Source organism: Tetranychus urticae, chromosome 2 (genome assembly GCF_039701765.1).
Source record: "Tetranychus urticae isolate SD_2017Ah chromosome 2, NJAU_TeUrti_SD_1.0, whole genome shotgun sequence".
In the NCBI taxonomy this organism is placed as follows: domain Eukaryota; kingdom Metazoa; phylum Arthropoda; class Arachnida; order Trombidiformes; family Tetranychidae; genus Tetranychus; species Tetranychus urticae.
In genome coordinates, this window is record NC_142959.1 from 10934494 (window position 1) to 10959671 (window position 25178).

The window sequence follows — 25178 nt, forward strand, 5'->3', positions numbered from 1 at the left end:
CACCAGAGCCATCTTCATCTCATTAATGCAACAACTCTATGGACATTAGTTTATCCAATTTTTATATTAAAGCATTTCTATTGTTTAATTTAATAAACTAATTTAAACCTTCAACTGTCTGTAGTTAATAGTTTAACTTAATTTAAATAATACATAAAGTGCACACCTAAAGGTCAAATGAATCTAATTTACTCTCTATTAAGCCTGGTTACTGTTGAAGCCTGCCTGGTGAAGCCTGGTTAATGGTTAAACAAGGAAGGTAAAATTTTGGTTTAAAAGATGAATTGCTTTTCAATAACATTGAAGAGAGTTAATTTGTTCAATTTCTTAATTTAATCAATTCTACACTGATTGTTAAGTAACACTTTGCACTTGTAATGGTTATAATTAATATGAATTTTCAATAAAAAACGACTCCTTTAGCATTATCATTAGTGGAAAGCAAAGAAAAGACTTTACTTTTATGCAAATCGTGAAAATTTTGACTTTTGATTCACACTAAAAATCCTAATCACAATTGATTTGCATTGATGACAGCTTAATATTTACACAAATTAGCATTTATTTATTATAATACTTTTGCCTAATTGACTATTAAATACTGAAGTAAAGACAAATAACGCTAATTTACATTCCAAGTTGGCACAAATTTTTAAATGTTTACTGTTAATCAACGGATGAAAGGATAAAAGGAACGCTTTAATGTGATCAAATCTATTGAATATTAGATAAACTGACAAGATGATGATCATAATTTAAACACAAAAAAGTGCTCAAAATCGGGTTTCGATTTTTGAACCAAAAAAAACATTCGATTGATGAAGAAAAGCAAAATCTTTGTTGAAGCCTTTTCACCATTTACACTTTGAATCCTTTCAGGTTGTTGAATAGATTGTTAACAATTTGCTGATGATGATTGCAAAAGACAATGAAAGTTTAATTAATTACCTAAAAATTGGCACACAATTCCAGAATAAGGTCGATTACATCGGCAAGCGCCCAAATCCTTGTCAAACTTTCCATTACCTGAGCAAACGGCATTTTTACTTGTAACTATTGATGAAACTGTGAAGGAAACAAAACAATTAGTTTACTATTGTTGGAAATGATTGTGATGATTAGGGCGATGAGTTATCCAACAATTGATGGAAAGTTAATATTTAACGAAATTTCCTTAATCACTTTCAACAGGATTTAAGGATCGCAACAATTGAATGGAAGGGCATTTTCAAGGTAAACAGTGATGACAGTGAAAATGTTAATTAACCGAGGAATCAATTGAATAGATTGTCAGGGTTATTGGCGAAAAGGAAGATGAATCTGAAGAAGATAATGATGATGAGGAAGTGCGAATGAAAATGAATGTGAGATCATTTCAATTGTTTAATCATTGAAACTAAATAATTATAACAAATATCTAAAATCAGTTGGCCAAGCAAACTTCATTTCTCAATGTTGGTCAAACATAATTGAAGGACAATGGCTCTTGTTCAAATGCCATGAAAATCATTCAGAACCTTACAAATTCATCGAGTTTCTGTCTTAAAATAACAAAGCAATTACAGTTAGGATTACAGTCTTTGACAAAATAATGACTCAAACAACGAAATAAAAGTTGTTTTTGCAAATTCATTTTTTACCGAATAGTTTGAGGAAATTTTGAAAAAATCCTTTACGAAACCAGAAATGTATCTTAGGCTATTTGAAGCTCAAAAATCCAGTTTTAAGTTTGATTTTTTTGAAAGCGAAATCGATAAGAAAAAAGAATTGAAAAAATCTGGTTTTTGGTTATCTTTTGGTGAAATCAAATTCAACTTCACTGATGATAAATCACAGTTACTTCAAATGTTATCAGTTTCTTGTCTCAATAATATTGCAAAATAACCCGATAATCTTGGCTTTTCAGATAAATGTAAAGTCAGAGTCAAATTGAACCTAACACTGGATTAGAAAAGCCAAAATCTGAAAATAATGAGCTTCATTTGAAATGACCAATAAAGGTTCAGCTTTTAATCTAACTTTTTGTTAACATGATTGAATGGTCAAGGCTATAAGATGAAATTAAGAAGCGAGAAAAAAAACAACTTAATCAAGTTAACCCTGAACATTGAAGCTTACAAAGCAAATGAACAAACTGTTATTATCCTTATTATTGAGTTGATTATAGTTGCTACTGATGATAATTGTTGACCAATATGAAATTACTTTCATTATTTACCAAAATTATGCGATTCCTCCTTAATTTTAATCCATTGTGCCTTGGTTGTGATTAGGGAATAAAGTTAATTGAAAAAGAAATCCATTTTTTCTCAACTTATTGCAACAAATTGTTTACACTGATTAAATGGTCGGAACAACCTTGTACAGATTTGGTCAATCAATGGTTAATTGTCTGAGCTTTACTGAATTTAATCGGACAGCAACAAATAGACTAAAAAGATAAATCAATGTCATTGGAAGAACCCTGAAATGAAGGGAAAAAATCTCAGCCGAATGTTGCATTTCTAGTCTTAATGGTAATCAAAATGATTAAAGAGATAATAAGTGGTAACAATTTGTTCATTATTCATCATTTAAACTTGATTAACTATCAATGTGAGCTGTACTTTGATTGACCAACTCAAGTTCATCTTAACACCTTCAATTCTTCTCCATATAAACCATTAAACTTTTTTTTCCTTTTAATTAATCTTCTTCTTCTTCCATCCTAATCCTGTAATATAACATGATGAGTTTAATGCAAGTTGAATGGTAAAGCTTTAAGATGAAAAATGATGAAGGTAAAGATGGAGATGAAAGAGGTTGAAGAGGAAGAGGAAAGTTGAATGAAGGTTGAATGATGATAAAGATAAGTAGGAATCATTAACTCACCAGGAATGATATCTACATCAGCACAACTCCAGAAGGTATATTTATCGCCCCATTCACTGGCCTGTCTTAATAGTCTAATGGTGCACCCACGGCAAACCAGAGTTTTGGGTAACGTTACAGGATAAGATTGAGTTCTGTGTAAAAGAGAAACAATTAATTTCCATGAATCTGACTAGAATCTGGTATCATTTGACGAGTCAACGATAATTATTTAAATAAGTCTGATTAAAGGTTAATGTTGATCATTTTACAGTTGCCAATTCAACAAGTGGATCAATGATTTTTGATTGGGTTGAGACAAAAGAGTGACAAAAGTGAAGATTTGCTATTCACGTTCAATTGTGATCGTTGATGAAAACCCAGTTTACAGTCTGCTAATCAATTGAATGGCACCCATTAACATCATTTAGTCTAATCATTGAAACCAATTAAACTTTTGCTGCTTCAGCATCGTTTGTTGGTTTTACTCACTTTCAAATGTACACCAAAACAGGTGAAGACAAAAAAACAAGGTTAACACACAAAATGATATACAAAAGTATATTTTTCAAGTTACTGTGATTTAATAGATTGATCCAAGTTGAGTGTGAAAATTGGGTGAAAATACAATGTTCAGTATTATCTCATCTTAATCTAATATTTAGTTTCAATAGTTTCCAATAAAAATGAGAAAATGAATTCTTATATGAAATAATGTAAAATAAATGAGCCAAATCATTGAGATAAATCTTTCTTTTTACGGTTAAAATGGTAAAAATGGATTCATTATTGGTTTATTTATTATCATGACCTTACAAATTGAATTCACAGGTCAATTCTGGGAAAACACAAAATCTTGATATTTCTTATTAGATTCAAAGTTTGCCTTATTGATCAAAAAGTCAAAGGATTCATCATTAATATTGTTGAAATTGATTCAACTGATTGAATGGTAAAGTTGATTGTGACTCGTCTGTTGCTTGAAGCTATCAACGATGTTGGCGGTAAATTGTCGTGATTTTTGACCATCAAATGCATACAAAATTGAAAGCAAGTTGGAAATTGATATTAACCTTGAATTTGAGGTTAATTTAAATTGTGAGGTTAAAGATTTATTGACTAATGAAGAGGAACCGATGACAACTTGCTCATCATGATTGGCAGATTACCTATTATTTATCCTTAAATAAGTCACCTGAAATCATTGGATTATCTTTCTTCAAGCCGAGTACGCCTCTCAACAATCAAGAGGCTCAACGGATCCGGTATCATAAAATACCTGAGCGACCTCATTTCGTTCAAGCCAAGTTAGAGATTGATATTTTGTCGGTTTTTCATTCCAATAATCAAATACATTTGTTACCCTTTTTGATTAATACCAAGACTATTATTTTATCACGAAAATTAGTATCGATGCAAATGGTAATGATAACAATTTGGTGACCATTTTTGGCCTAAATAGATGATAATAGATATCGAAATGACCATCAAAAGTCAACATCTTCAATCAACACATCAAATCAAACCAATCCTTTAACATTAAACATCATTTTACGCTCAATAATATCAATCGTAATCACGATTTTGATCTGAAAGTTGAGCCAACATTAACAGCAGAATTTGAATATTTTTTTTCTTCTTTAAACTCAATTTTCATGTTAACAAATGAATTCAGCTACTTGTAAGATATAATTCAAGGTGTTGAACCAAATGAGATTTGACAATTTAATGTCCATTTGCAGAGCAATGATATTCAAATGTAAAAAAGTTGATATTTCATTGACTATTAATCAGTCCATTAGAAGGAAAACTCAGTGTCAATGTATATCATTTGAATGTTGAAAAATGAAAAGTCGATTGAATGATGCTGATAATAATGATAATAATAATAGTAATAATGATAATAAAATGATAGTGAAAGCAATTGGTTTGTTAACAGCAACAACCTGAAAGAGTAAATTGTAATAATTGCTTCCGCAATTGAATCAACTTGAATCTTGTTATTACAACTGCCATTAGTTTAACATTTACAACATTTAAATAAGTCTATTAGGTTAACCATTGCAATCAAAAGTGTTTCCATTTTGTTCATCTTTCAATCGATAATTTCAATGAAAGCTATCATTATTGGTTATATTTTTAGTGGTTAAAGTTGTACAATTAAGATTATTTTGCAATGAATCAATTGATTGGGAATCACAAAGTCAACCAGAGCATTACAATTGTCGGTTCATTTGCTTGATCAACATCTTTCACATCAACCTAAATGAAACACATTTGATCAATTGGTAAATACAAATGGTCAAAATGGTCTTACAATCAAAAAATATCGAGGAAAGCATTTCTAATTGATAGTTGAAACAATCGGGTTAAGATTAATTCGTTTGACTAATCTGACCATTTATCCTTTAGTAGAGTTGGAAGCAGTTTTAGTCACATAAACTGTTAATCGCTACGTAATGCGCTTACATTTGGATAAAACTTGAGATCGATTAAAAGCTTGGATAAAACCTTTTCTGCATTAATCTTAAAAGTCCATGCAGTTCGAGTTTAATCATTTTCTTGTTTTCAGTAATGAAAATGATCAATTTGAACCTTTAGTCGAGATACTTGGAGTCAAGTTTAAAATGTTGGTTTAGACTTGAAGTTACAAAAGTTGTAAAAGTGATTTTATGAGCAAACAAATGTGAAATCCTTGAATCATTTGAATACAAACGTCTGAGGGAATCCCATTGAGTTTCAATTGAATATAAATAACTTGTTTCGACTACTCTTTTTACCTGTTTAACCATTTAAAGTGATGAATGATTATTAGACAATGGGTTTGATGGTCAATCAACTAAACTTTCAATTATCTTGCAAGGTATAACTGATCAATTTAACAAGGTGATAAGGCGTTAATTGATCAACTTCCAACGGATAACCAAATGATCAGTTCATCAGCAAATCATTGGTAAACAATAAATCACTGTTTCCATGTAACCGTTCAATTATCCTCATGTTTAGGATTCAAACTGTTAATCAGTGCAATAGTTTTCACTGGCAAACGTCTAATTGTTTCAGAGTTACTCTCTTGATCAGTGGACCTTGTGCTAGATATGCTTATCTGATAAGATGAAAGATTATGATTAACAAGCAGAAAAATATTAATCTGAAAAGCAAGTAAATAAGGTGAAAGCGAAAGAGCAAAAAAAGTTGAATTTCATGAAAACAATGAATGTTTTTCAGGTAAACAGTAAAAGTAGCAGCAATCATTTGATCGAGAAAAAAAGATCAACTATTGAAAATGAAAGTGAAAACGCAACAATAATGGAAAAGAGAAAAATGGGAAAATTTTTCAAGGTTGATGGTCTTCAATGGTCAGTTTTGATCAGTTGAAAGGCAACATCACAATAACAGGCAATTGTAATCAAACCAATAATTGGAAATAAAAGGTTTGTATTGATAAAACTTGTAACGTTGAGAATGGCTAATAACCAGAAAAGGTTAAACTTTTTTTTCTCTCCATTAAATTGGCCTAAATTTCATCAATTAATGTCTCATTTTCAATCAAAATTGCATTTACATTAAAATCTGGTCAAACCTGGAAAAAGAAATTGAAAAAAATTCTTTACCCAAAATCAATGTTTTCATGATTCTTTTGCTTCTAAAGTGTTTTTTAGCTCACCAAGAATGTCTTCAACTTGGACATTGATAATGAAGTTTGTAATCGCCAATGAATTTAATTGAAGGTCAACCAATTTCAAGTTGTTGCAATAAACAAATCAAGTTAAGGTCAATCTTGATACAATTTTACCCGAGGCTAAACTGGAAGGGAAACATTTCCTCTTTGGTTAATATGATGATGAAAAGATGATCATTTCAATCCAATTTTTTGCTCTCTTCTCCATCTTCTCGTCTTCCTTATTTCTTGTTATTCAACCAAAAATTAGGATGAGAGTAAGATGGTGAACCTGCAATGACATGTTTCAATCAACATTCAACACTTCAATTGCTCTTCTCATCTCGTTTTTTCTTCATCTCTTTTTTTCCTCTTTTTTCACCTTTTTTACCATCTTTTTGCCACCATCTTATTTCCCAATGAATAACTTTGATCTTTATAACAACCAATATGTGTTTACCTGTCAACTGAAAAGTGTCTTGAGAAAGAACTTGAACTTATTTTTTTTCTTCTTCTTTCATTATTATTTCATTAAACTGTGGAGAGAGAAAAAAAGTGAAAGAAAATATCATTCGAAGAAACAAAATATTGTTGCCGGAAAAGTGGTCTTCTTGTACTAAACCGGTTTGTTAGTCAATGAGTTAATACACATATATTTATATCAATTCATGATCTTGCTCACTGAGATTTGAAACAGATTGAAATGTAACAGGCAAAGCAGGTTAAACAATTGAACAAAGATCAAAAGCTTATTGGTTTGAACCAATAAACAAATGAAAAGGTTAACATTATTTGATTGACCTTAACTTTCATTGTTATTGCAACGGCAACACGTTAAACATGAAATAAATTAAATGCACATTATGTTAATCAAGATGAATGATAAGCAAAACAATTTCATTTTCAAGAAACAAAAATCAATTTTCACTAGCGATTAACTTACATGATCGAGTTACAGTTTGCACACTGAATCTTGACAAAACTCAAAACATTTCATTGAAAGTCAAACACTTTTTTTCTGCAAAAATTGTGATTCTGATAAACATTCATTCAACTTTATCGACAATTAACTTAATGAGCCACTTTGAATGTAAAATGAGCAATCAGTTGAAATTGTGAATCTTTATCATTATTCTTGATCTGACAGAACTTTGCTTTTTACTATTAATTTGCAACTAAAATGAAACTTGAAAATTGATCTGAAAAAGGTTAGGCTTACAGGGAACAGAGATTATCATCTAACAGCTATTATTATCTTCATTTTAATTGTAATTGGGATTCATTGAATGTTATGGTTGAAAGAAGGTTTAAAAATGGGATTGAAAGAGATGAAGATGCTGATGAAAGAAAAGAATAACGAAGATTGTAAATTGTTTGTACAAATTAGTAGACCAAGTATGAAACCAGGTAATCAGGACGATAACAAGGAATCGGTTACAGGAAAAAGTTCGAACATGAATACAACAAATGAAGATGAAATGTGAAACAATCCAACAAATTGTTGATGAAATGTGAAGTTGAAATGATCAGTAAAAAAGATGCAAACAAAGACTACAAAAGTTGTATTTAAAAAAGGTTTTACATTTGCAGACTTTTGCGACTATTTTGCTTCTGATGTTTTTTTTGTATTTTGTTTAAACATCTAATGTTACTTTATTGTTATCATCATCACAATTATTATCACCATCAACATAATCATCATAACCATCATTATGTTTAAGAGTAACTTTGAGTGTTTTAAACTGTTACGAGTCAACAGTAAATCAGTTTTCACCCTCAATTGAATCTTCAATTGACTAACAATGATCACGTCTTTTCATGAAAACTAAAGCAAGAAAAAGTGAGATTCAAATGAATACAGAAAATAGATAATTTCAAATGAATAATTCACTTCATCAGTCATCGTTCAATTGAAGCCTACAATTGAACTAAATGACGCTTTATGACAAAAATAAACATCAGACTGTGACAATAAATTGATTAAAGCTCAAGAAATTTCACTAACAAATTGAATGATAAAATTTGAAATGAAAATGAAAATGAATCAAATATGGAAATCAAGTTGACAGTCAAGAGTGAATTCAACTATTTTAATGATCGTAAAGTAGAAGGTAAAAATGTGGACATTTGAATATTACCAATAAATCTGTTGTACGAATGCTAATTATGAGGATAATTATGATTGCAAGTTGATAATGATAATTACTAGTGTAAAGTTACAATGATCAAAGAGGGAGAGAAAAGATATTGAAGATTATTCCCAGTTATTGGAATGTTATCAAATCTCAATCAGTAATTGTAAGAAAAACATTTAATGGAAATAATCAAAATTAAAGTCATTATTTCTTTATGATTAGAGTAATGGCAATATATTTGATCATCTTGGAAAAACAAAGAGAGAGAGAAGATGATGAGAGATGATGTTAAATACCTTGAAGCAATGAGTTTGGCTATAATAGGAAAGGCAAAATAAATAAACAAGTTATTCTGAAAAGAAGCTTATATTCAATGAAAAATATACGAGCTTCCTGGGATACTTGATTATTACAAGTTTAACAACTAAACTGGACCTGTTATCATCTTGTGTTGCCCCAACCCGGAAAACGGACATATCGATAAGTCTTTCTTGTTCCACCTGATGTTCCCTTTTTTGCAAGGGGCAAAGGTGACCACCTAATCTAACCAGGTCTAACTTGATCTTTCCTTGTTGCTCCATATCTGACAAGAGGCTTCTCATGTATATTCAATTGAATGATGAAGTGAGTGAAAAAAGAGGTTGAAATATTTCATTATCTTTCGTATCGATGATCAAGTTGATGATGGTGAGGATGATTTACCTTTAGGGAGATTTCAGGAATGCTGAATGGGAATTTTGTTTCTCCACTTTCTGGACCTTTTTTTATGCCTTTTTGACTACATTTTTGTTTCTGTTTCTGGGAATGGACAAAGTATGTGTTTAAATGTTCACAGTAAAGGTGAGTAAAGATCTGAGAAAAATTAATCACACAAAATGATGTCTCATCATGTTTGATTGTAACAACAAACACTAAAATCACACACAAGTACTCACAGCAACAAAAAACAAGATACAAGTGTACTTTACAAGTTCACAAGTTGAATCAATAATTTTGCTGTAATTTAGTGTTTCCTCTCTTTTTGGGATATTTTTTGGTTCCACCATTAGCTGACCTTAAGTGGTTATGATATTGTTTGATTTTGAATAATTGTTTAGCCTATTTACAATGTTTCTTGTTTATCATCTCTTACCAGGCCAAGAACAAGTAACTTTAATAACAGCAGACATTGAAAATTTAATCAAAATCAACTTAAAAATAGCTCACCGTTTCAAGTCAAAGTATTGCCGGCAAACGATCAGAGTTAAGTTTCAAATCTTTAATCAAACCTTTGAGTTTAATGAAACAATTTCAAAAGCTAATCTCATAACTAAAGCTTACAAGTTAATTGAGTGAAATATTAGCATCAAATCAAACTCATCAAGTAAAGGATAACCGTGCTATTAGCTGTTAAGGTTTATCAATTTGTTGTTACAATGTTAATGCAAAATAACTTGATGATCTTGGTATCAGTCAAACCAGTCTGGCGATGGCGATGATGAAGGCTGCTCTTAACTGGCTATTTTTGGCTAATTTGTCAACCAAGTCATCAACAATTTTCAATATTTGTTCAGTGCTTTCAACAGTAATTTATTCATTTATATGTTGGACAGTTTAATGAGCTTGACTCGATTTTTGAAAATCAATCAAAACTGACCAACTTTATTTTCCAATTTCTGCGTTTTTTAGCTGTAATGGTAACCGATCATATTTTTCGTGTTTTTACCGTCAAAAGTACAAGTTGCGATCTGATTGCCATTTAATTAGAATCGTAATTTTAACTGAAATTTTTAATTGCAATTAAACCATTAAAATTGATGAAAAACGATTGATTAAAAGCAAATAATTTTGTCAATCAAAAACAATCTTTGATTATTCATACATGATATCAATCCTTCCGGGTTACAATCTGATCAGATTTGTTCATTTTTTCAATCATTTGAGTTAACAATAAAAACGATATTTTCATTGAAGTTACGAAAAAAGGATTTCAATGTTTTATGGAGAAACGTTAACCAAATGAACATTGTGATTGACAATTGATTGCTAAATATTTCAAATCGACTTTTGGTTAAACAAACTGACCAATTGGTAAGACTATAATTAAAGACAATTAATGAATGCTTATAAATCAATGACGGAAGTTCATCATTTGATCAGTTAAAAAACAATAATTACAGTTGTTCAGCAGATTTGGAAAGACAGAAGAAAGAAATAAAAAAACAAGAAAAAATTAACATTTAAATCAATTTCCAGTTTTAATGAAAAGATTGTAAAATGAATTTATTGAGAAAAATTTCAACATTTAATCATGAAATAAATGAATTTTGAAATGAGAACATTTTGCAAATGTTGAAAAATCTAAAATGAAAGATGAAAGATTTCAAATATTGAAAAGTTGAATCAAGATCAATATTCAGATATAAGTGGACTAAAGATTTTGATTGTAATTGACAGTTATGATGATGAAGATCATCATGATATTAGCATCCTGATCCATTGATTAACATTCATTGATTCATTTTTGTTTTCCATTTGCATTTCGTTGCAAAACATCTTTTGTTTCAGATTGTGTCAACAAATAGTTACAATCAAATTAAATGCATCACTGAATCGATTAAAATGATTCCTCGAATCGCAAGTTATAAAGTTAATTACAACTTTATTATTCAATAACAATGATCAAGATGATCATTTGTTTCAAAACTGACATCTTTTTTGTCTCATTGTTACTCTTTGTTATCATTGAGCTTATCCAATTAGTAATTAACTGTAAATACAAATTCACATCAATCGGTGTCAATCAATCAACCATGAAAAAAGGTACAAATATCGACTCAGGTAAAGAATAGCTAAAGAAAAGATTCGTCTAAATATCTTTCGAGCTTACCTTAGAATCAGAAAATTTGAATAAATTTAGAAACCGAAATTGCTTCAAATTTCGCCGAGAATCAAGAATCAAAATTTCAAATGAATTAAATATTCCCTGAAAGTGTGGATAAACTTTGAAAATAATTTGCAAGGAATTTGTTGTTTATTAAAACTTGCTTTATCAGAATTGAATTTCAATTAACTGATAACTTTGATGAGTTAATTTATACTTTAAACTTTGAACAAACTGAGGCTAATCAATTATTACAAGTTGCAAAGGTTTGCGCGAGGCTTTGCAAGTATAATTTAATTTGAGAATCAATCATGAAAATGATTGAGTCAACATTCCCTAGGAACCATGATAAAAGAAAGGAGTGTAAAATGATTGAATAATAATGAAACATCAACAGATAATGAATACCTTTTAATGGACTGTTTGCCCAATCATGAGCCAGTCTTGAGCCAAACCTGAATGGCTTTGTTGGTTTGAGCAAAAAAAGGCACAAATCCAAATCATTGAGATTAGAGTTGAAGGTTTATTTGTAATTAAGTAATTGTTTCAAGTTGCGGTTAACTTGGTAAAAGTTGAACCCAATATTGTTACTTGTACAGTAATAGATATCTTTTTGGTTTCACTTCAACTAACTTTACCACTAATCAATCAGACTGATTTGGAAAGGTGACTTTGAACATCTTAACTGTGCACAGGTTTTCACACAAACGACTAAACTCTTTCATCCATTTAATTGAAAAGATGACAGATAAACTATGAACCTGAATGGAACAAAAGATGACTGTAATGAGAACCTGATACTTTCAGGTGAATCAAGCTACTGACGGAGAAACAAGAGGAAAACCTAAAGATCAATGAACATTTCTAGTTATCAAGTTTCATTGAAATGGCACAGAAAAAGTTGATTAAAAGTTGAGAAAAGATCGAGAAGGAAACCAAGCAAATAATCATTGTAATTACATCTAACTAGACTTGTTGATGGCAGTGGCTCAATGAGTAAATTATTAGTTCAATTTAAGTTAATAATCAAAATGAAAGGTAAAAGGTTGAAACTTCAATTGAACATTAAATCTGGTTTCCTTATATTCAGTTAATTGTTTAGTTCAATTTCAAGTTCAATATCAAGTGATTTACAAGTTATTACATCAAATACTGTAAATAGTTTTTTGCCTTTATATGTTTACAATTGTAAAGAAACAAGTTGCAACAAAAACAAGTTGATTGTACAATTGGTTGATGATGGAAATATAAAGATCAATTTTGGGTTCAACAAAGAACCCAAAAGTAGAAGAAGGAAAATCTCATTTAAAGCTATTGACCAGAATTCAATTGAATGTTGGCTCTGAAAAAGGAAATATTAAATTCAATTGATAACAATTGACCTTTTCAACAATTAAAAGATCAAATTGCAGCGACGATTTAAACTAAAATTGGTAAAACTCATTATCAAAATTGTTATTGATTGAATTGGATTTCAATGGTTGAAAAAAACGGTTAACCATTTTTGGCCATTTTCGTGATTAATTAATTCATAATTGTTGAACAGAGGAACACACATTTAGACAATTATAAGGCAACAATTGCAAGTTTATTACAACATTTGTTCAACATTTTTGATTATCATGAACTCAGCAGGATAACCCTTAAGGAATATCTTGTATCTCAATTTCACGGAAATAAACTGCCAATTGGTAAGGCCTATTAGAAACAATAATTTTAAGGTTTTCTCATTTCATTCAACATTCACTTTTGTAGAGCAAAGGTTTTGTTGCAAACCTTTGCATTTCAATTTTTCATCCGTTAACTGATCGTTTAAGAGTTAAACACATGTTTAAGGTGAGCCAATTGATTGGGTTTGATTGGAAAAAGCGTTATAATTTAATCTAATTAGATGGATAAATAAGCATATTTGGCAAGTTTATCAATTGGTTTGGATACAATGAAAGGTGAAACAATTTGAACCTACTCAAGTTGCTCATAGCCACTGTATTGAGTCGTTAAAGGTTAAAGGATGAAACCAGGAAATAATCAGTCGCAACAAATCGACAGTTTTTGGGTTCATTTTTTTACGTCGATTCTGTTTTATCCTGATTTTGGATTATAACTGTTTTTTTATAAACAATCAAGTCGACATCAGATTGATGATGACAGGCATAAGGGATTGAAGATAATGATGGTTTGCAAAGGAAAGTGAAAAACAAATAAATTTTTGTTTTTAACTTAAAATTTCGTCTCGTTCAAGTGTAGGAGTCAATTTTTGTGTACATTTTGTTGTTGATAGGAAAGCAATTGTTGCTGTTGTATTGTTATACTTTTTGTTTTCGCGTTTTTTGTTTGTAAAACAACAAGTGAAAGGGAAAGTTACACCCGACGGAACGTTGTATCATCATTATAATCATCCTTTAAGTGACCTGTTAAATGATGATAATGGGATAAGCAGGTTGTTGTGACAACAATTATTACAGGAAAGTAACTTCATCTAAAATAAGTGAAAGTTAGACTAAGATATCAGGGAAAAACAGTTTCAAAGAATGGCAAATGTCGAGGAAAACATCAACATTTCAAATGTACTTTATCGATCATTATTACTCTAGGAATTCAGGTTAGATTTGTCAAGATTTACGATTATGATCAGGGAAGTTTCATTAGAATGCTGTTGATGAATCATGAAGTTCTATTGATTAAAAGTTGAAAACTGTTGGATACAAACTACAAGATTTCAAACAATGAAAACTCAGAAATTTTTGTTTAGAGTTTCAGTGACATCATCGGTTTTCAGAAGATTGATGCGAATTGAAAGCACAAGTGACTGGGTTTGATGTTTTCATGCGATAAAAGGTTTATCTCAACATTTGACAGATCAACTTGGTCAATGTCAGGTGAACATCATTGGGTTATCTTGACAACGACAAATTGTTGGGTTAAAAACCAAGTTTATTCAAATGTTTTTTCATTACTGATCCAATCCTGATAAACTTCATGGAATGCGAGAAAACAGGGAAACAATGAAACATTCTCTATTGTTATTTCCAAGAATATATTCTTATAAGAATAGAACAAATTTTCACAATAAAATCTCAATTACTTGTGAAGAGGAAATTGAAATTTTCAACCTTTTCTGCCAATCACTAAACCTTGGTTAAACAAAAGGACGTCTTCAATGGGATCATGCATCTAAATCAACTGTGCATTTGATTGATTGGTGTTAACATTTTTCTCTGATATTTCACTGTAAATATTTTGTCAAGGATTCAATCAATTGAATAGTAAAATTATTGACTTTTGTCCATTTGATGATGGAAACTCTGAAAGCAACTCAAATGGGTAATTTGGGTGAATCCATGAAAGTGAAATGGACTTGCAAAAGTTTTCATTTCTCTCATGGAATGCAAAAAAATGATATTCAAGGTGATATCACCAGGAAAAAGGATAATAACTAGTCAGAATCGATAGCATGGTCGAGGTGAAAATGGATGCTCAAGGGAAAGGAGGAGACTTTCAGAAAACTTGTAAATTATTTCTTCCTCGAGAAACTTAATGTGAGGTAATGAAATTGAATTAATATGAAGAGAGAAAAGTAAATTCAATTGAATTAATGAACATATTAACATTTTTACATGAAATGAACCAGGTAAAGCCTGAGAGTATTTTTGTAACCATGTAATCAGTGTTGTCTTGGCACTTGCCTTCAATGGATTGAAACAGGCAAACATAATGAGCAGGAAATTTTGTATCAACAAGTGGCAATTGAACAGGTAATATGAAGTTTAAAATGTTTAAGCTCAAAGTACAGTATGATGGCAACAATTTACTCAACAAATTAATCAATTAATAACACCAGTTTTAAGGGGAAACCAGGGAACATTGACTTTCTCTTGGTTCCTTGTTGACTTTTCAGCGAATAATTTATGTTACCAAAATTAAAGGCTAGTGAACCCTTTTCACTCTTTAATTATGATATTGATATTTTAAAGGCAACACTCCTCTTTGATTAAAAACAAATCACAATCATAATCATGTTTTTACAGAGTTTACAATTAGATGCAAATTAAGTACAATTGCTGGTCAGTAATGAATACCGGTTTCATTTCAGACAAAACATAACCATTAACAGCTTTGCCAAGTTTTCATCCAAGGCAACCAGATTCTGGTGTTTTAGTTGGTTAATAAATTGAGCTGAATCAACTGTATTAATGCGTCAATGTTTTATTATTTTATTGTTACAATCATGCAAAATAACCCGAAGGATCAGATTTATTCTGGTGAATTAACTATCAAATCAACTTCAATAATAAAATTATCAACTTTGTTAAAAAAAGATTATACTTTTGATCATTTCTTTACAAAATATTATTTCATTAGCCTTTGATGTTATTTTTGAATAACCCAAAGCAGTATTAAGTTTTGGTCTTATTGTGTCTCGGCTTTGAGCATTGTCCAAGTCGATTAGGCGTTGAACCAAATCTGTGCACTTTCCTTTGCCCAACCTAACAGTATTACCTTGGATTACACCAGATTATCAAAGTCCCTGAGTTACATTTTAAAATAGTTAAATCGTTTCCAATCAATAGTTCAATAAAGCCTGAAGGAACTAAGTTTTATTTGCATATTAAACTGAATTAAAAAACAATTAACTGTTAATCAATCTGTAAATAGTGATTTAACTACCTTGAGACATTAAAATGGGAGTTTATCTAAGAAAAAGAAACAACAAAATATATTTTTTTTCAACTCTTATCCAAAGCATTGGTTGAACCTGATCAAGGCAAGATGTTTAATCAATGTTTAATTGTAACCATAATAGTGACTTTAATTTCTCCATGGAGAGTGACTGTTGAAGCAATTAACTAGGTTATTAATAATAAATGGGTAAATATCAAATGATTGCTACCTTTTCCAATAATATTTACAAACCATTTATCCTTAAATCAGTTTTATGGATAACATTGAAATGAAAAGGTAAAATTGAATAATTTGAAAATCAAATTGATTGAGATAGACTGCTGGCAACCTTTAGTTAATTTTGTTTCCAATCAAGATAATAATATAAATCAAAATGGAGTGACCGTAGGATGGGCTGTGGTTAGTGTTGGGTGTTATCTGCATGTGAGTCAATGTGTTGATGAAAACTAATTTACAACTCAAAGAATTGATTGACTTTATTCTGGGTTGGAAAGGAAAGTCGCAAGTGACCAAAAAGGTTAATCAAGGATAAATCCAATTCTGATCATTGAATAAGATGAAGTTAATTGAATGATCATTTAAACATTCAGTTATGGTCAGAACAAAATGATATCAACTGTAATTGACTTTCAAATGATACTTTACTGGAAATGAAGTTTACTTACGTTACATCGTCATCCTTAATCCAATTGTTTGCTGGATTTGACGTTGATGATTGAGTTAAATTTAAAATTAATTTCTCACTTGGATCCAATAATTCAAGTCGAAATCCACCCTGAAATCAGAAGTAAACATTAGCATTTATTAATTGAAACTTTTTATCAAAGTTGAGCAACGAACAATCAATCATTATCTTTCTTCATCTATCATCCATATGAATCCAAGATTATGATAAATTAATCAAATGAATTTCATTCTCAACAATTAAGTGTAATTGAGATTGCATGAAGCTCTTTACGTAAAAGTTAACAATATTGTTGTAAAGGTTTAATGTAAGTCTATTGTTAATTGCAAAGTGAAATACAAATTCAGATGTTACACCTTTCATGATGAATCTAATTAAGTGAAAATATTTGCCTTTCGATTGGCCATGAATTGGACTTAAAAATTGATTAACTGTGATTTGATTGATATAATCCTTGAGTCCATTGAAACCATGATTAATCTCAAATTAAACATCATTTCAGATTGATTAACATTTCAATTGATTTTGATGGAGAAAAAATATTTCCAGAAAAAATGAAATGCTGAAAAAGCTAAACCAACACACAAAATCGTGGAAATTTGAATCAACAAATGATTAACTATTAACTATTTATAAATTTAGATTTAAATTGAAACTTTTTTCTCCAATTTTTTGCCCAATTTGAATTTTCAATTTATTTAAAGACTCAATTTAAACGTTGACCAAACCGTTGAGTCAAATGGGTTGTTTGATTGATTTTGAGTTTGGTCTTAATTTTAAAACTGTACAAGTGATTAACCCTGTCATGTTGAGATTTGATTATAATTAGGAAAAAAGCGACTAAAGTTGACCATTTGATTAATCAATTGATCAACACTTTATCATGGTTGGAATTGAGGTCGATTGAATAAAATTGATTGATAAGGTGGCAACTATGACATTTCAATATTCATGTCAACAGAAAAGTTTTTTAATGAATTAATTTGAAAAGCTTAAAAGACGAGAGGAAATATTTCAAACAAAAATGACGTTTAAAAGTTGATCCAATGAAAGTAAATATTTGTTCATTTCATTGAATATTGTATTTATTCAGATGCTATTGCAATATCATCAACAATTGAGCCTAATTGAACATCATTTGATAGACTCACCTAGATTATTTCAGGCAATGGATCAGGAAATTAGTCAAACAAAGCCATTAACTATTAATAAATTGTGACAAAAGAAATTGAATGTAAATTGAATCACAAAAAAAGGTTGAATCAAATGTAAACTTGAAGTAAAAGTGAAATGGATTTTAGTGAATTTTCCCATTACTGAATCATCATGATCTCATCAAGTTATCAAGAATATTGAAACTCCAAGTCAATCTCGTATCAATAACTAAAACTGGTTTAAGTCACTTGAACATTCGAACTTTTTGTAACCCAAAAATGGCCTTTGCTATTGGTAATGAAGATCAAGATTGGATAACAATGAAGTAAACAAGGCAAATAAAACTGGTAAAGTACACCAGAAAAAAGGTAGAAACCAGATTTTTCACTGTAACTACAATTGAGAGAAGAAAAGAAAAGATGATGATGATGAACTAGGGATGAGAAGGATGATAATGATGGCAAGAGGGAAGACATTAAGCCTAAGGGTAAACCGGATTATCAGCAGGTAAGGCAATGTTAGCCAAAAATGCCAGAGAAGATGAAGGCTGGACGGTAAAAGAGAGACAAAGAAGGTGAAGATGATGTTGAGAGGGAATCTATCATGTTAAATGTGAACAAGTTTTCCTTCGACGACTCTAATTACCGAAGAACCGTGAAATGGTGAGGAGAGAAGAAGAAATGCTAGAAAAAAATGGCTTCTCTCTACCTTTTTACTGATCATCCTTAACATTTACCTGTGTCTCTTGACCTTGTAAATGAAAACAAATCTTGAAGCTGAAAACTTGGGTAAAGATGAGAAAACACTTTTCATTTCATTTGCTGGGCCTTTTGCTTAACATTAGCAATTATTTTGATTCCCTAATTATCATCAACTTTGACGCCTTTAATCGATATCTTTATCGTGATCAGCTAAATTGTTATGTAAATTGTTGGCAAAACACAAGTTACAATAAAATGTTAGACAATGGCTTTCAAAGGTAACTTTAAGATACCAGAATTGGCAAAGCTTTTTTCACATCACTTTACCTGGAAAATAATTACCGTTGGAACTGATGAAAACTTGATTTTTAATTAAACCAAGTTATTCGGTAATAACAATTAACAATAGACGAAATGAAAATTTTGATAACATTTCGAGCTTCCAATTGTTTGGAGAAACAAAAAGTGAAAAATTCATGATTTATCTTTCTCATTTTCGTTCTTCTCCAAACTGTAACTGGAAACACGAAAAGCTAAATCACATCAAATACAGTTCACCATGAGATTAAATGATCAACAGTTTACCAAGACTTGAACTCACCTTATGAGGATAGGCCAGATGCCATGTTACATTAAACTGAACTCCAGCAGGTAAAGATGTTCGTTCAATTCCTGAATAAGAAATGAAACAAGATAAATCAGTAAATGAACCAAACACTCAAATAAATAATGTCTTCATCTGTTTCAATGTTGACCTTTTCGTATTGAACAATTTTACAAAAAAAGTGTTGGATAAACACTCGATATGACAGTGTAAATAGCAACCTGAGTAAACTGTTTCAGTTTAATGTAATTTTAATGATCAGTGTAAAGCTGCAGACTTTCAACATTTCTGGTTAAATTTCTGGTCATTTTTATTCACATTGGTTGGAGGTTGGTGAAGCGTTGAACTTGAACTGTTAATTAAACGTTTCAAGATCATTTGATGAGTTTAATTGTTGGCCATTCACGTGAAATGGTTTGTTTAATCAGATTGGAAAGGTCAGGCAAATATTGATGTTTGCGTATCTTCATTACAATTAACCATTTGATCAATTGAAAAGTTGTTTACTTTCTTAACAGGCAACAGTTTGCTTATCATGATTAAAATGAATTTTCACTTTTTTAATCATCATCTTGATCGTCATTATTAATTTTACTTTCCTTAACCTTTCAATTTAACAACAGATTCAGATGAACTTTTTCTCGATTCACTTTATTGATAACAACCAAACCAAATTTGTTTATTGTCTTTATTTCATCAACAATCAACTGTCAACCTTATTTAACCTGTTAACTGTTATTAACCTTAATCAAAACCTTTTTTCCCATTGATTAATGAATGAACAAATCAAGAGAAAAGTGAAATTTAAATTTCATTTAAAAATAAAAGCTACAAAAATGAGTCTCGATTATTGAATCAACTCTTGATTGTGCTTTTCAATTCAACGTTTATTTTGATTATTTCAATATTTAAATTGAAGTGAAATTATTTCTCAACTGTTAATGGAGTGAAAATGGGTGAACAATAAGCACACTTTTAATCAGAATTGTTGAGATGAAAAATTTGAACAAAACTAAATTAAATTTTTGATGAAGTGTAGGAAGGCCTGAGAAGTGTTCAATCGCTCAATGATTAAGACAACAAAACCGGAAAGTTGAGTTGAAATTTGGCTAAAAAATGTTAACTGATTGTCAACTTGTAATTGTCAATAGTCGATTGATTAATAAAAGCTAAACAATGGTTCAAGTTAATCAATCATTTATGTCTAATCTGGTATAATTTTCAGCTTTTCTGGTTCTCACAAATTCCAAATTTCATCTAATGTTCATCATGGAAGTCAATGATTAAGGTCAATTGATGATATTTAGTTGGTAAAGAGTTGTTTAATTGTACACAAAAAAACATATCAACTCGTGTTCAGGTAAACATGATTCAGTTGTTTACTATTTTTTTGGATAGAGAAATATTTAAACAAGCTTTTCCTTCAGTTTTGCTTTTGTTGATGATCATGATGGTGATGAAGGTGATGATGTAAAAGGGAAAGTGATGTAATGCAAATTGATCAACATGAATTTTCCATTTAACCGCGAACTTGAGATCAACAGTTGAGAGATACTGTTGTTGTTGTTATCGTAATGATCGTTGATTGTAATGGTGAGCAAAGTGGTAAAATTTCATGTATAAGGCGCGGGAGGCAATTTTGGGTGCAACAACAATCAACCAGAAAGTAACCCATAAGACACACACGCAATAATAACGTTAACAAGTGCATGTTTGACTTTGTTCACTTCTTTTTTGTACACATTTTTCGACTATTTATATACAATTGAGTGTTCGGTTGATTGGTGAACACAGATGATTGAGGAATCAGGATAATTGGTTAGTAGAGAAAAGAGTTAATCATAATTTAGATAGAGAAGTAAATAGCCGCCAAATATTGGTGTATACACAGATGACAAGCTTGTTAGATTGGGTTGAGGGAAAATGTCTGGTTAGGAAAATGAAAGATGATTTGAGAATGGGAAATTGAAAATTTCTAGTTGAATGGTAAAATTGGACAACAATTGTCAACACAATGAAGACGTGATTAGATGATTTCAAAGATTATCTTTGAAATTTGATAAGTGATTAAGTGGTTAACAAAGTAAAACAGGTTGATGAGGGAAGTGAATCCAAGAAGTGCTGTTGTCCGTCTTTAAATAAAACACTTTACACTGATTTTTCATTTTTTTTGGGTCTCAAACATTGGTTTCAATAATAGAACATTAAAATTACCTTTAGGCATCCCACATGGACCTTTGGTTCGTCCATTGTCGAGAAAATCAAAATCATATTTTCTAGCTTTTGGAAAGGACAGGGAAACATGGGAATATACAAAATTACAGGTTGACAAGAGAGCAACACAAATTAGAAATAATAAATTAAATTCCTTGGTTGATAAGGCACACTTTGGAAGAGATAGGATCATTGTTGAACCAAAATTTGGTTAATTAATTGTGAAAATGAATTTAAACTGATAGTAAAATTGTCACTTTAATAGAGGCAAATTGTCTCCACTTGTTTGCACGTTTTGTTTCCCGCTGGTCTGCTTAACGTTATATCCATACAAAAAAAGGGTCACAAAAAACACACAGAGAAAGTTTAAAGCTGGTTAAAAGTTAATTAAAATCATCGTATAAAAACTATGGTCAAGACTGGTAACACTCTGGTAAATCCATTACATTTTAACAGTAGTTAGTTCGAGTGTTAATCTTATATAATAATAAAAAAGTTAATTTACTTAAAAATACTCTGTCCAAGATTGTTTCCTTCAATGAAACCTGCAAGTTTTGTGAGTTAACCAAATCCAGAAAAGTAAGAAAAATTTTCAACTTTCACCAAAAAAAATGCTCCATCTAACGTAAAAGAAAGTAACCAACAAGATAAAGTGTCTCGATCTGTTGGCTGAAAATCACACTTTTCATTTTTAGGTTTGAATGGCTTTTGCCAATAATTACGTTAATGAAGTGCAACTCTTTGATTAATTAATTTAATAGTTTATTTTGTTTCTATTAATGAAATTCATCGATTTGAGAACTTAAAAGATTTCTAATTCAACTTAGTTGGACATTACTTGGGAAGAAATGTGAGGGAAAGGATTCAAACCATATTTAAAGTAAGTACGCGACATTCAATACTTACGCACCTGTTAGTTTTATGCCTCAAAGTGGTAAAGTAAGGGTTAGACAAAATTGGAAATTGCTTTTATTGATTATATTTGTATAATTTTTATTAACATATTTATTGTTGTTAGAACAGCAAAAGGTTTAAATTTAATCGGTAAATTGTGTTTTACAAATAAATAGTTGAAAGAGACCAGTTTTTTTATATATTTCCTTATTTATATTTTTCCGTGCCATTTCAGGCTTAAGGAGAAGAAGGAAAAAATTGTCAAGTTTATAACATTATATACATTTACAATTGTTAAATCATTAAATTTTAGGCCTTTTTTTTAAATTGCATTGTCTTCAAATGGTCTAAACCTAATCGTAATTGTTCATCCTTTTCATTCTTCGTCAGTTTATTACATGGTTTTGTTTCATAATTATATACTATTTATAAAATTGAATGGAGTTAAACTGTGAAAACTATGTTGAGATGAAAACAAAGGAAATCAAAGAAAACAAAAAAGGATGTTTTATAAGATCAAGAATCAATAAGATTTAATATATTAATTAACAAGAAGCATTTACCTTGGGTAAAATTGTCAATTACAATTAGCAGAGAAGAAGCTGTTATAATCAAAGTTAATACTTAAAGATAATTGCTGTTATTATTATGGATGTTAGGATAACTTTAATTAGCTGTTGAGTGAGGAGTAAAAAAAGTGATTTTTTTTTGCTTTACGCGTTTCTTTTGTCTTTTTCATTATCTTAACCTAATGTTGAGCATTTAATTAATACAGATTGAGGATTTCATACATAATCATTCAATTTCATCATCTGTAAATTGGAGAATCCCTAACTTTTCATTGTATTAATTAATTGATTAATTAATTAAAATATTGCTTTCTTTTTCTTTTCTTTAAACAATTAGATGTGGAGCCGAGGAGAGACAGATAACGGTCGATATGATGGTAAATGCTGTAAAAACAATTAAACATAACCTATCCATAACCATTCCAGCAAATTTCCAGTCCTGAATAATATCTTGAATTTCATCTTCTTTCCTTATTCGATTGGTTATGAATCTCAACTCTTTGAGTATTGCACTTATATCACTTGATTGAGTTAAACTGTGAGTTGCAGACGATGAACCTGGACAATAGGAATGATTGACTGTTGATCCTGGTAAACCTGATGTTCCAGTTGTCCATGGATGAGCTGAGGCTGAGGCCGATGAATGAATTGGCTGATGAAGGGGAATCCGTGAAGGATTCGCAACCGGCACAATTGGATCAATTTCATCACAGCAACCAGATGGAGATAAATTTGAGGGCACATTTGGTCCACCACCGGCTGATGAAGGATTCAACTGGACTGAAGATGGTGGTGCATGTGACGGTGTGTGAGGGAAAACTTGATGAATATGGTTATGAGGTTGATGGTGATGATGATGAGCAGTTAAATGGTGATTGTGATGATTATGGTGGGTTTGATGATGGTGACTTGATGAGTTTGTCAAGTTAAACTGTGAACAATAAGAACATCCAGAATTGGTTGCATTGTTGGCATGATTGTTGGCTGAGCTTCGAAGGCTATTCAATTGTAAATAATCGTCCTCGTAATCAATTGCCGTTGAATTAATACCATCAATTGGATAGTCTTTACCCTGATGAGAATGTATTTTAAGGTTAACTAAATCTTCCTTCATTGGTAGTAAAGGTGATGCCTTTGGATTTGAACTTGGCGAGGCTTGCTTTTTTGGTGGACTGATATCCCCTGGACGTCTCATGCGAAGAATCCATGCCAACCATGTGAGGACAAGTAAACGAACCTAGCAAATGGCAATAAAATAGATCACAATTATTTGGTTATTCAATTTCAAAGACTAAAGTTCCATTCTACAAAGTATTTTGAGTGTTTTCCAGTGACTTTTTAATTTCAAGATTGTAAGGAAAATCAAGAAAGAAACAACAAAAGCCGGAATTTTTTCAGAAGCTTATTCCTGGAATGGAAATAAAACAGAGGAAAAGTGATGAAGAAGGCAATTCACAAGAATAATTTTCTGAATTTGGTTTTCCTTTGATTTAGATGTTCTGTTTTCGATTAAGTATAAACTCTGTTTTCAAAACAACGAGCAAGAACAATAAGAATTATTTAATGTCTTGTATTTCAATAAGAAAACATTATTGTTTCTTTCATTATAAATTGGTTGAAATTAGTAAATTTTCTTGCAGAAAAATATTTATAGCACAATTATTTCTCAAACCTGAGCAAACCCTGAATTTGAGCATCATTAATGTTCACTATTTTAAAATATCAATCATGATTTAACTTTATATGTTGAACTAACAGTTATTCAAGATGCGAAGTGGAAGTTTTGTGTTAAATGTGTAACTAGGAAAAGAAATGAAAAAATGGAATTATTTTCAGTATTCAATAATCGATAATCTCAAGCAATCTTGAATCCAAGTTGACACTTTTGGTCAAGATGAGCCTGTTTAACCGATTCTGAGAAAAGAAATCCAAATTTAAAACTTTCCATGAAAACTTTTTAAACTTTTCTAATTATCGATCGAAATTCAATTTTTTCTTCAAAATCAATTGGAAGTACGGAAAGTCTGTCTTTCCTCTCATCTCCTATTGTCTATAATTGACTATTGACTATAATTTTCATCTCAATATCCATTGATCTTTTTCCCATCGGTTACTGAAACCAATCAAAGATGAAGCTCAAAAGATGTAACAAAATTGACCAAAT

At 30.4% G+C, this 25178-nt stretch overlaps 2 protein-coding genes across 2 annotated transcripts in view; both read right to left on the bottom strand.

The window, feature by feature from the left end:
* The window catches only part of LOC107359829 (uncharacterized), a 30409-nt gene extending 8298 nt beyond the window's left edge, over positions 1 to 22111 (bottom strand). Inside the window, exons 1-5 of the mRNA XM_015926405.3 lie at positions 21552 to 22111; positions 19335 to 19405; positions 16858 to 16967; positions 2872 to 3005; positions 949 to 1065 (exon numbers count right to left, since the gene is read on the bottom strand). Coding sequence (XP_015781891.2) covers positions 949 to 1065; positions 2872 to 3005; positions 16858 to 16967; positions 19335 to 19405; positions 21552 to 21744 — 625 coding nt within the window. The 5' untranslated portion in view covers positions 21745 to 22111. The remainder of the gene's footprint in view (positions 1 to 948; positions 1066 to 2871; positions 3006 to 16857; positions 16968 to 19334; positions 19406 to 21551) is intronic.
* A 386-nt stretch (positions 22112 to 22497) lies between these two features.
* The window catches only part of LOC107360003 (neuronal acetylcholine receptor subunit alpha-7-like), a 58117-nt gene continuing 55436 nt past the window's right edge, over positions 22498 to 25178 (bottom strand). Inside the window, exon 8 of the mRNA XM_015926612.3 lies at positions 22498 to 24251. Coding sequence (XP_015782098.2) covers positions 23340 to 24251 — 912 coding nt within the window. The 3' untranslated portion in view covers positions 22498 to 23339. The remainder of the gene's footprint in view (positions 24252 to 25178) is intronic.